Source organism: Alligator sinensis, unplaced genomic scaffold (genome assembly GCF_000455745.1).
Source record: "Alligator sinensis unplaced genomic scaffold, ASM45574v1 scaffold528_1, whole genome shotgun sequence".
Lineage (NCBI taxonomy): Eukaryota > Metazoa > Chordata > Crocodylia > Alligatoridae > Alligator > Alligator sinensis.
In genome coordinates, this window is record NW_005841846.1 from 4513764 (window position 1) to 4526895 (window position 13132).

A 13132-nucleotide genomic window follows, 5' to 3' on the forward strand; every position below is an offset into this window, starting at 1 on the left:
CCTCTACGGGCTGGGCAGTCCCCATCCAGGTCTGGCAGGTGCACAGCAGTTCACAGCCAGGCAGCAGCCCCCACCGCCAGACTGCTGCAGCGAGTAAAGGGTGCAGGGAACTCTCAGGGCTGCCTCGGCAGTCCAGCTGGCACAAGGGGTAGTGTCCAAGTACCAAATGGCTGGGCCCCAGAAGCTCCTGAGAGCGAGTAGCCCTGAGCTAGTTGCCAGGGCAGCTTTTTGTACTGATGGGGCCAGGATAGAGCAGCTTACTGCCAGGGACAGCACAGGTGCTGGCCCCAGGCTCTAGCTCCCCCTGGCTACAGATCCAGGAGAAGCCAGGCAGGGTTATTTTGCCCCAAGTGGCACAATTTGATCCACAACGAAGTGTATGTCCAAGCATATGCGCTGGGACACCCCATGTTCCCAGCATACCCATGGCCGCAAGATGGCAGATGAGGCTGGGTGCCCAAGTCAGCTGATGGAGATTGTGTAGATTGAGCATCAGATCCCAACATCTTTACCTACATTTATAGAGGAGCCCTTATACTTCCATAAATATTTACTATTATTTTGTAGTGAAGACAGAATACCCTCTCCAGTGTCCCTGGGAGCACTGCCAGAAGTGGTCCTTTTGTCACTGAGAGGCCCCATTCAGAATAAAATAAAATCTTGAAACATCACTGTTATTTTGGGCCACAGATTCTTGAAGGAACAGCTATCTGAAGGCATATTGACTACATAAACAGTAATACACAGTGTTTCATAGTTGCTATGTACTTTTTAGCATCCACCAAAATGTTAGGTCTCTCAGAAAATCACATGAAGATAAAGTTCTAGTCCTGAGGAGTCGGCAAGTGTTACTGAGAATACTCAAGCAGAAGAATAAAAGGAGGGATGTTTAAATGTTGCCCCTTACCTGCAGGCCATGAGAGATTGGGACCATTATATAAATAACTGACATGCCATAAGGAAAGGGGAAAAGAGATTGTCTCTTGGTGTTCCCTAGTGAATGATCTTGCTGACTGAAGGATTCAGATCCTCAAGAAAACCCTGTTGGTCCTCCTGACTTAGAAGGGAAGTTAGCTTTATGCAGAGCTACCAGTGAAACAAATACCAGTAAGGATGAAACAACAATATGAGGCTCCCTTGAGTCTAAGAAACCTCACAACAAGAAAGAAAATGTTGTGACTTTATCAATCTGATGTGTAAGATACAAATGAGAATTGCTGTGTTGTGGTTATCAAACACATGAGAACTGCAATCTCCATTACCATACAGAGGCTCTGCAATGGATACTGCAGCAAGGAACCTTTGCTGAAGTAGCCTTGATGGTAAAACTGTAAGTAAGGAGGCTAACCTAGTACACTTGGCTTTTATCATCAGTTACGCACCAATGCAATTTCTGGGTCCAGCAGAGAAGGGTATATATGCATACGGATGCCTTCCACTAGAATTCTCAGGAAAGAATCGCTCAGGTCTGAATTCTTCAGGGTCTGGGAAAACACCCGGATCTCTGTGCAGTGCATAAGAAACAATAATTGCATTTGTGCCTTTTGGTACCTTAAATCCTCCTGCAAGAAAAAGAACCAACAAGTCATGAAGTAATTGATTTTCAGCACACATACACTGGGCACACAAAATATTCTTTAATTATGAAACAACTTTCTAGACCAGATATTTTCATTACTTAATATAAGGAACATAACATAAGGCATAACAACTTACTAATATAGCAATCTTGACTCAAGGTCCGGGCAAAGAATGGCACTGAAGGGAAGAGACGAAGGGCTTCCTTAACAACACACTCAAGATATCGTAGTTTCTTTAAATCATGCACAGTGACGGGACAGTCAGAGTCACCTACAAAGAATTGTAAAAGTGGGGTGAGAAATACAACTGCCCTAAATTAAATTAAATACATTCACCTTCTAAAGAGGCTCTGAGCTCCTTTAAACTACAGCCATTAAACTTAACTGTTTGATTTATGGGGTGAAGCGTTTCTCTAAATGTTTACCATTTCAATGTTTTTAGATGTTAGGTTACAACACACCACAACGCAGGCATAAACGAGGCCTTAACCATGGATCAGGCCCACATTCTATCAGGCACAGTGCAAAAGGGCAATCCCCCTCCCCACCCCTCCAAAAAAAAAAAAAAGAAAAACCTCCCAGATATTCTCTGCCCCAAAGAACCTACTGTTTAGGTAATAGTATCTTAAATATCTCTCATGAGCAGGGATCCTGGTTTTCTATGTTTAAAAGGCACACACTCTTTGATAAAAACTGCAAATTCTCTGGTTTAAACACGCAAAATTCTATATTTTTCCATGATGAAAATGAAATGACACTATATTACACTGTTTTACTGATATATTTACAATTTTAAAGCAATTTGGAAGCCTACTATAATAAAATTAATTCTAAATACCTATTAATTTTGGCATCTGATTTTGGGTGTTTTATCATAGAAAATCAGAGCTCCCTCCCCTCACTTTGCTCACCAGGATGTGGGTCCAGCTGTGGCTGCCCCCTCCTCCCCTGCATTGTGGGGCTAAGCAGCTCTGATATGCTGGTGCCCTGCCAATGCCATTGCCTCTCACTCCCAATCCAAAGCCTCCCAGCCCTGCCAGTGCCCCTCACTCCTGACTCACTGCCCCCCACCCTAGCTCCCCGCATGGCCTGTGCTCCCACTCCCGATGTGGCCTGTGCCCCTTCCCCCCTCTGCCCAATATGTGGCCTGTGCCCCTTCCTCCTCCACACAGATGTACCTGGAGGGAGCTGTAGGAGCTGCTCTCCACTGCTGCCTTGCTGCCACATGCATGTGCACATGCACATGCATGTAGCACCTCCTACCTTGATTGCTCTCCTCCCACTCCCTGCAACCCCAAACAGCCCCTTGCAGCCTGGAACTCAGCAGAGGGGAACCCACCATTTCCTGTGTCCTTCTCCTTTAAAAGGAGAAAATCTGTGGTTTTCCCCTTTAAAAGAGAAAATACGAATTTTTCTCCACTAAGGAAGAAAACCCACATTTTTTCCCCACAGCAAGCGGAAAACCCAGATCCCTGCTCATGAGTTCCTTAGTACCCATTCCAACTTGTTCTGAAGTCTTTGTATCCACAGAACAGTGAGAGTTATATACAGTGAAAGACCAAGTTCAAACCATCACCTGATGCTGACTTGATAGCTATCTAGCTATCGCTCCATTTCCAAACCTCCCATTTTTTGGAGTAGGTCATTGAACAAGTGGGCTTCCACCATCTCCAGGTGTACCTGGATACTATCAGTTTCCTGGACCTCTGCCAGCAAGCTTTTGTCTTAGGTATAGCACTGAGACTGCACTTATGGCCTTCATTGACAATTTTTGTCTGGCGACTAACAACACAAACTGTACCTTGTTGACCTTATTAGAGATCCCAGGGGTGATGATCATAAGAAAGTAGGGCTGGAAGGGAACTCACAAGATCATGTAGTCCAGCTTACTGCTCAGGGAAGGATCATCCCCAACTAAACCACTGCAGCCAAATCTCTGTCTAACCTTCTCTTGAAAACATCCAAGGATAACGATTCCAGTTTCTCTAGGTGGCCTATTCTAGTGCTTAACCACCTTCATAGTCAGAAAGTTCTGCCTAATCTCCAACCTACATTTTCCCTGCTGAAATGTAAAGCCATTGTTCCTAGTCCTGTCCCCTACAGTGACAGAAAAAGCACATCTTGTTCCTCTCTGTAATCCCCCTTCATGTATTTGAAAACTGTTATCAAATATGCACTCAGACTTCTCTTCTTCAGATTAAATAACCCTAGCTCGTTCAGCTTTGCCCCATAAATCTTGTCTCCCAGGCCCCTAAACATTTTTTATTGCTCTGCTCTGAACTGTTTCCAAACTGTCCACACCCTTCTTGAAATGTGGGGCACAGAACTGGACACAGTTCTCCATGTTAGGACTCACCAGTGCTGAATGGAATGGAAAGATCACTTCCCTTGATTTGCAAGTGACTGTCTAGTTCGTACAATCCATTATACTCTTGGCTTTTTGTGTAACAAGAGTAAACTGTCGACTCATGTTCATTTTATGGTCCACTGTAATCTCCAGGTCCCTCTCTGTGGTACTACAGCTTAGCCCATTCCCCCATCTGTATTTCTGCATGTAATTATTCTGTGCAAGTGGAGGACTCTGTACTAGTCCTTGCTGAATCTCATATAATTGACTATGGACCATTTCTCCAGTCTATCTAGGTCATTCTGGATCCTTGACCCACTCTCTGGAGTATCTGTAGCTCCACCCAAATCGATGTCGTCTGTAAATTTGCTAAGCATGCACTCAGTCCTATCATCCAAATCTTTAATGAAGATATTATGTAATATCAGATTCAAAACAGACCCTTGGAGAACCCCACTGAATACCTCCTCCCAAATAAACATTGAGCCAATGATGACTACTCATAGAGAAGGATGATCCAACCTATCCAACTTACAGTACTTTCATCTCATTTGTATTTCATATCTAGTCCATGATGGGCGAGTGTTCATTCTACCCTCACTACCTTTACTGTGGTGTCCTCCAGGATTCCATATGGCGGTCTCTCCTGAGATTTGGAGTGAAGCCCTTAGTATGAGGAGGACACCCAGCTCTCTCTCTTTTTCTCATCTGATTCAGGCTCTGTTGTCTTGGTCCTTAACCAGTGCTTGGCTTCAGTTGGAAATGAAGCTAAATCCAAACAAGACAGAGGAGATTGTTGTTGGCAGATCTCAGGACTTGGTGGGAAAAGAATCACCTATCATCAATGGGGTTCAGCCTCCCCTTGTCACTTACATTCCTTGATGTGCTCCCAGATTCTTTGCAGCATTTAGATTTGCAAGTTGCAGCAATGGCTAGGACTCCATCTTAGCAGTTGCCATCTTTCACCAACTCTATCTGGTAAGAAGGCTGCAACCTTGTCTTTCAGGTTTGGATCTGGTCACCATCATCCATGCTTTTGTAACCCCAAGGCTAGACTATTGCAGTGCACCCTACATGGGGCTTCCCCTGAGGAATGTCCATAAGTTGCAACTGTTGCAGACTATGGTGCCCTGCCTTGACAGGGATGGGTCACCAGGAGCATGTCATTCCAGTACTGTACTCCAGAGTTTGCATTGACTTTGAATAGTTTTTCAGGCACCATTCAAGGTGCTGGTTTTTACCTGTAAGGCCCTAATTGGCCTGGACCATACATACCTAAGGGATCTCCTCCTCTTTTATGTTCCATCACAGTCCCTAAAGTCAGCCAAGAACAACCTCCTGCAAGTAGCATCTGTGTACCAAGTTCATTTAGAGAAAAAATGTGGGAGGTCATTCTTGGTAGTAACTCCTCAGTTCTGGAACTTTCTGCCCCTTCTGATCCATCAGAGCCCAAGTCTGGACCACTTCTAGAGGTTTTGTAAAACTTTTTAATTTGGACAGGCCTTCAGTCGTTGGAGTTAAGTTTTAGGACAGTGTCTGGGGATTTTGTTCCATTTCATTTTAATATTTTTATCTGTTTTTTAATGTAAGCTTCCATGAGCCATTTTTGAAAGGCAGCATATAACTCTAATAAATAAATAATCAAATAAAGTGTTTTTTTCTTTATAATGTATGATTCTCATAAGGAACATGCCTGTGTGTGACTTCTTTTAGCATCAGGATGTCGCATGCCAACAAAAACGCACAGTCCTTGACAGATAGGGTTCTAAGTCCAATGGCATGGAATCCAAGACGATTGGAGACCCTTGGTCTGCTGCAGCCTTCATCCACCTTCACAGCCGCTGAAAAGGGGGTGTCACAGAGCACTCAGGGGCTCTGTGCCTGAAGAGGGGAAAACTGTTAGAGAAGGAGCCCTAGCAGTAGATAAGGAGCGCAGCTGCGGGTTGCCGGGGCAACCAGGGAAGGTCAGCTGACCAGAGGGGGCAGGGCCTGGCCCTTATAAAGCCCAAGGAGCTGAGCCCAGGGGCAGTTTGCTGCCAGCAGCCAGAGAGGCAGGAGCTCCCGGTAGGAGGTGAGGAAAAGCCTGACTGCAGCGACAGCTTATAGCAGCTCAGAGGTTTGAGCAACGTTGTTTGAGCCAGGCGGCTTCCATTTATGTTACAGCCCAGGGGCTTGTGTTTTGTCGCTGTTTAAACCGGTGGTTTGGGTGAGGCTATTGGGGGTTGGAGGAGGCCTCATAGGGACCCACAGGGGTGTGGGCCCTAGTGCCAGTGAGGGCGCAGTATCCTCATAGGAGACCCACAGTACCGTGGGGATCCAGGCACCAGTAGGGGCGCAGCATACGGGGGGGGGATAGGCCCCAGCCCCAGAGAGGGGGCAGTATTGTTAGGAAGCCCAGCGTGGGCACAGCGAGCCCCGGAGAGGGGGCAGTATTATTAGGAAGCCCAGCGTGGGCATAGCAAGCCCCAGAGAAAGGGGGGGAGAATGGCAGCACTTTTAAGGGGTCCAAGTTGGACACGGTGAGCCTCAGACAGGGGGCAGCATTTTGAGAGGCCCAGGTGGGGGCATGGCGAGCCCCAGAGGGGTGGGGCGCGTGATTGAAACCCCAGTTTGGACACTGGGAGCCCCTGATAAGGGGCCGCGTTGCAGGGAGGCCCAAGTTGGACCCAGAACGCCCAGGAGGGGGCAGCAAAGGATAGCGACAACGGTGATTACACCTGCGAGGCTTGGGCTGCGGTATTGGGGAGGAAAGGAGCCGCAGATAGCGCCCCCTGGAAACGGGGCTAGAGAATGGCAGCCTCCTGCTAATTAATATCAACTAATTAATTAACATCATGGCATGGCAGGCGAGAAGGTGGGTGGTTGCCGCAGGAACAGGGGAGCGGGTCACAGTTTGACTAAGCTCTGGAACGGTACCTGTTACAGGGGGTTACACTTTTCTTTTTCCTGATCCGCTGTTGAGGTCTTCTTGGATCACTCTTAGTCAGGAACCTCCCCCTCAACCTTGCCATCATGGGTGACCCTACCAGGAACATGAAGCTCCCGATGCCTTGCTCTCAGAATCATTGGAACATGCAAGCCTCTCCACCACTACAAGGTGGTGATCCCTGGAGAGGTGTTTATAATGAATCCGTACTCAGAAAGGAATAGGTATACCATACACTGAACCTTGCATGCTTATACCTACGTCTCAGGGAGCGCTAAAACTTACCAAACACTTCATCCAATTCTTGGTGAACTTTCTTCTGGGCCTCAGGATGACATCCAAGTATATAAATGGCCCAGTTCATAGCAGCAGCTGTTGTGTCATGCCCCTACACACAGAGTTTTATGTTGATATTCTGTATTATCATTATGTATACATAAACAAGTATCTATACTTGCAGCTCTGAGGGGAGAGGCATAGACTAACTACAAAAGCAAAGAAGAAAAGCTAACAATATATTAATCCACCTAAAATTTGGTACCCAAAACTAACAACAGAAAATAGCCAATTACACAATAAGATGGCTAGAGGCTGACTAAGATTTTTTGAAAGTAAAATTGATCAGAACATTAAACTAGCAAAAATCCTTCCTTCATCCATCTTCAGTTATTTAATTAACCGTTTTAAATATGTTCCTCTACAGTCAATCTCTGAGGAAGAAATTGTGGACAAATTGGAAAGGTTCCAGCAGAGGGCAACAAAAATGTTGAGGGGGTTGGGGGACACGACTTATAAGGAAAGACTGAGGGAACTGATCTTATTTCATCTAGAGAAGAGCAGACTGAGGGGATGTAATAGCAGCCTTCAACTACCTGAAGCGGGGTTCAAAAGAGGATGGAGCTAGACTGTTCTCAGTGATGGCAGATGACAGAAAAAGGAGCAACAGTCTCAATTTACAACAAGGGAAGTTTAGGTTAGATATTAGGAAGAATTTTCTTATTAGGAGGGTAGTAAAACAGTGAACAGGTTACCCAGAGAGGTGGTGGAAGCTCCATGCTAGGAGGTTTTTAAGACCCGGCTAAACAAAGCTTTGGCTGGGATGATCTAGTTGGGGGTGGTCCTGCCTTGTACGGGGGGTTGGACTAGATAACCTCCTGAGGTCCCTTCCAACCCTAATTTTCTATGATTCAAAGAATCTTGTTCTTGCTGCTTTTTCTATATGTTGTGGTTAATTCTGCAGAGAAGACCTACATACCAATCTTGAAGCTTGCACCAAACCTGAAATCTACCTGGGTTACATCAGTGATATTTTCATCATTTGGACTGAACACCTGAACTCATTTACTGATTTCTACCACAAATTTAACATTGCCCCTTGATCAAACGTTCTTAGTGTTATTTCTACACTAACATCAGCTTTTTAGATACAAGAATCCACATGTGGGATGGCACCCTACAGACTATACAAATAACCCATGGACCATCGTACTTATGGCCACAAAACCAAACAATCATTCCAAACACACCAAACAAACTGTAATCTACAGTCAGGCACTCAGATACCATCACATATGCTCTAAGGAGATGACTAGTGATACCCACCTTGCCAACCCAAAATTTGCCTTTATACAACAAAGACACAGAGAATAAAACATATCTTTGAAAGAGTCATTCAGATACCCCATGGTAACTTGCTCCAATACATAAAGAAGCCCTCCTGTGACTTCACACCCCAGTTACCACCCCATACTGAAACCAATTAGAGGAATCACCTAGCAATTATAGCCTATACTCAAAAAAGATCAGACCTGGAGAGAAATACTCTAAGCCCTGCTGCTCCTGGCTTTCAAAAAGTCTCCTAACCTTGCCTAACTCATCATCAGAAAAAAACTCCTCATTGTTTAACAGATATCAAATAGGACACAGGCTTGCCTTAACAATAAATGCAAAAACTGTCAACACATCTCCATTGCTATAACAATCAATTAGCCTCCACAATGAACCCATCAGAATCCACTGATCCTACACATCTTTCCCAAAATGTGATAGCTCTGATTCAATGTATCAAATGCCATCATGGCAACTATGTACGTAAAACTAGACAAACTACTCACCCGAATAAACTCTCACAGAAAAAAAGAGAAATGCAAACACTAGTAGGAGCACATTTCTCACAAAACAACTGTTGTTTCTGACCTCATTATCCTCATGCTCAAAGGCAGTTTACAAAAAAGCTTCAAAAGGCAAGCCTGAGTATGAAAATTCTTAAGTTGGTTGGATACTAAGAACCAAGGACTGAACACTCATATTGAATTTGTGATATACTATAATCTACCTGTTTTCTGAAATTCTTTCTTCATACTGTAGGCAATAGTGACCCTCTTCCCTTTTGAAAGGTCTTGATCTCCCACCAATCAAGCTATGTTTTCTTCTGTTAATCGTTTGTCTGATACCCCTAGGAATTTCTCTGTTCTCGAGTTTCACAGCTCTCCATGTTTTTTTAATCATTGTTGTAGATGCTTTTTCCCTCAGACTCAATGAAGAATGCAATACTTTGAAAGTGTGTTTAAGTCTAATCTCAACCACATAGGTGGTCCAATAAAAGATATTACCAACAACAATACTTGTTTCTCATAAAATTAAAGGTGTTAATTTGTGCCATAAGTCAGTGTTGGAAGGGCATTTATTTATAGTTTAAGGTGTGGAATCAGAAAAAATATATGCCTTAAACTTTGACTATTTTAGTTATAAGATGACATAACCGCTTTGTGGAGAATTGCTGGCTCTGTATAGTAGAACAGATAAGAGAAAGTGTTTGTTCTTTGTAACTCCTCTGCAACTGCTTCGCTCACCGCGGCCTTGAAGATAGCAAAAAGTATGTACAACTCTGATTTGCAGGTGCAAGAAGGAGGTTTGTGAACTAACCTCGCCTCCCCCATTAGTTCCCATCCTGATTACAGCAAAGAAATAATGAAGTAATGTTATAGCCGCTTTTCATGCTAATTTCACTATATGATCACGTGAGTTGTAAGCAACTGTTAAAAAGTATATAAGCCTCCTGATTTTGCTCTTGGGGGGGGACCCCTTCCAAGTGCTTGGGAAATCCATGTCACTTTGGAATCCCCCCCTACAGCTGTAGTTTCTTTTAAATAAAAGCTTCTGCTGACCTGACCCAAAAGTATGCTGCGTGTGTTTCCACGACAATTCCTGGTGCCGTGACTCGGATCCAGAACACAGGCTGAGAAAGGAGGACCGCAGACTGCCCCCCCCGAACCCCGAGGCGCCAAACTTGAGAGGTAAGAGACCTAATTCAAAATCTCTATTGGGGTTTCGGAGGAGGACTGCCTGTAGGCTCCCAACTTGGCCGTGGTAACTGGATCTGAACCTTGTTAAAACAGGTCAGTCTGAACCTTACTGCCGGCTAAAATTTTCTGTCTGGTAAAGGATCCCATTTTGTGTCTGGTAACGTACGTTTTATTTAGGGAGAAACTGTATGAAGCACCTTCATCCTACAGCACATCGGGCTTGTCGTTAATTAACTAAGGCGGTGTGGGGGAGGAGGTCTGGCTGACTGAATGAATGTGCATGTGTGTGTATTTAGAAATATGAGCCACTGACCAGGTCTGAGACTACGGTTGGGTTCAGCCGCCCCAATTCTGCCTGACAGGGCAGTTTTGAAAGCAAGGGGGCCCAACTGGAACCTCGTGACCCAGTGGACAGGGCTTCCCAGTGATTGAATAAATGTGTGTGTGTGCATTTAGAAAAATGAGCCACTGACCAGGTCTGGGACTAAGGCTGGGTCTAGCCGCCCCGATTCTGCCTAAAAAAGGTAGCGTCGAAAGCAAGGGGGCCCAGCTGAAACCTCGTGACCCAGTGGACAGGGCGTCTGAGTGATTTTGTCTTTTCCAAACCCCTTGTCCCAGTAGCTTCTGCCGAGAGCAGGAGTGAAAGGATTCCTCTTGTGTTTCCCTTCCCATTTCCATTTTATGAGCCGGTGTCGGGTCAGAAGCCTTTTGTCTGGGCAGTGAAAAACTGCGGGGCAAGGCACTGAGCGGCCCGGACATCCTAAATAAGCCTCTCCTACGTCTCCCTGTGTGACTGAAAATGGGAACGAGTCAGTCTAAACAAGTTCCCGTCCCCCCTAAGGGGACTCCGGCGTACTTTATGTACACACACTATTCTCCCGAGGCTTGCAAGTACCTGGATAAGTGGAACTGGTATACTAGGGATGATCCTGTGAAGCATTTTCCACAAGAAGGAACATTTGATCAGGATAAAATAGTGCACTTAAGAGGGGCTTTAGAGTCCCGTGGATCCAAAACACCACAAAACCAGTGGGACGCGTTCTTTTATTGGTATGATGAAATGTCCAAAAGGCGGACAGAATCTCAAACTAGGAGCCTAAAAGACTCTCAAGAAAAATTAAAACAGCAGTTACAAGCTGTTCGGGAGAAATTGGCTGCTCCCCCAAATTACACGCCGGCCACCGCTCCGATGTATCCAGCATTGCCCGGGGCGCCCCCACCACCGGAGCCAGCAGAGGATATCCTTGACCTTTGTTCGAACCCTGCTCTCCTGGGACTCCCACATCAGCAACAACCGGTTCAACATCAGGCTGCAGCCCAGGCTAGTAACTCATTAGCTGAAGCTCCTTCAGTAAATCCATCCACGGAGCTTAATAGTCTGGACTCATCCACCATATCTGCCACTCAATCATCACCAGTGTGGCAATTTACTCCTGGGTCACAACCCACCACAGGTGTATTTAGAAGAATGGGAATAGGCATGGAAAGATCTCCCATCAATCTTAGATCCCGAGCTGCACAAGTTTACCCCCTAAGACAAATGCCAGGCATTGGCACCGATGGACAAAATATAGTAACCGTGCATGCACCCTGGACTCCAGGTGATCTCTACAATTTAACTCAAAAATTCCCCAAAATCAGGGAAGACCCAGAAAAATTTCAGGAAGAATTGCAGACTGTTATAAATTGTTATAATCCAACATGGGCTGACATTAATCAGCTCATGCGATCGATTTTGCCCAAGGAAACTATGCTACGTCTGTATGCTGCCTGTACTTGGCCAGATCAAAACCCAGGGATTGGCCAAGACTTTATTGACAAGAGAAATGCTTTGGTTCAGGCAGTTCTCACAATTTGCCCAAAAAAGGCAGACTGGACCAAAATAAATACCTGTAAACAAAACAAAAATGAACACCCCAGTGACTATTTGGAACGCCTCAAACAGGCATTTGAACGATACTCAGGAATGGATAACCCAGTCGGAAATGCTAAACAAGCAATAGTGGCAGCATTCATCCAGGGACTTAACCCTAAAATTGCTGAGAAAATTCAAACAGTAATTATTGGCTGGGAAACTAAAGATTTGACTGAAGTCCTTGCTGCGGCTAACCATTTTCATAACAAATTGGAACGGTCTAAAGACAATGCCGAGTTTAAGTTAATGGCCTTACAGATTTCTCAGTTGCAGGGTCCAGGTAGAGGAAGGGGACGAGGACGGGGAAGGGGAGGCCCGGGTAGATTCAGGGGAAGAGATAGATCCTTGAGCCCACAAAACCCAGGCTATGGGAACCAATGTCATTATTGCAAGCAAGAAGGACATTGGAAATCAGAATGCCCCAAGCGCCCCGGCCAAGGACCCAGACCCCAGTCCCTGCCCCCACCTCCACTTCCTGTCAATTTTCCCAGTGTTGAATAGGACAGCCTGAGGGACAGTGACATCATCGCTCCTTTGCTTGCTACTGACCAATCTGGTCCGTTTGTTGAATGCCTTATTTCTGGTAAACCTGTCTCCTGTCTTGTCGACACCGGAGCATCCCGCTCCACGCTAAAGGCTGCTGAGTTTCCTTTTCTACCTTATTCTCCTGAAACTATAAATGCTGTCGGTATAGGCGGACAACCTATCCCACATCCCGTCTCTGAACCTGTCTCCATCTCTATTGGCCCTTTGTCTGAAAATCATGCCTTTCTTCTTAGCCCCTGTGCACCTGTCAACCTTCTTGGTAAGGATTTGTTGTGTAAACTGGGATGCGTGATTTATTGTAGCCCAGATGGTGTTTACCTTGAGGTACCAGAACATAGGGAAACTGAGCTTGTGGCTTTGCTAACCCAGGAGTACTCTGAACCTGACACTTCCTACTTGCAAGAGGAACTGTTGGCACGAGTACCTCCACAGCTGTGGTCCACCCATGCAAATGAAGTGGGGCACATGCTGAGTGCTGAACCAGTGCGTATCATCTTGAACCCTGCCAAGCCA

The 13132-nt window shown here is 45.5% G+C and overlaps 1 protein-coding gene across 3 annotated transcripts in view; it reads right to left on the reverse strand.

Moving 5' to 3' along the window:
* The window catches only part of LOC112550784 (cytochrome P450 4V2-like), a 44645-nt gene that overhangs the window by 2245 nt on the left and 29268 nt on the right, over window positions 1-13132 (reverse strand). For 2 of the 3 annotated variants that reach the window (XM_025207735.1, XM_025207722.1), the window contains 3 exons: window positions 7139-7241; window positions 1717-1851; window positions 1383-1562 (listed from right to left, as the gene is read on the reverse strand). In XM_025207735.1, the coding sequence (XP_025063520.1) occupies window positions 1383-1562; window positions 1717-1851; window positions 7139-7241 (418 nt within the window). Of the gene's footprint in view, window positions 1-1348; window positions 1563-1716; window positions 1852-7138; window positions 7242-13132 lie in introns of all 3 variants that reach the window. The other variant, XM_025207730.1, reaches the window with a different exon arrangement.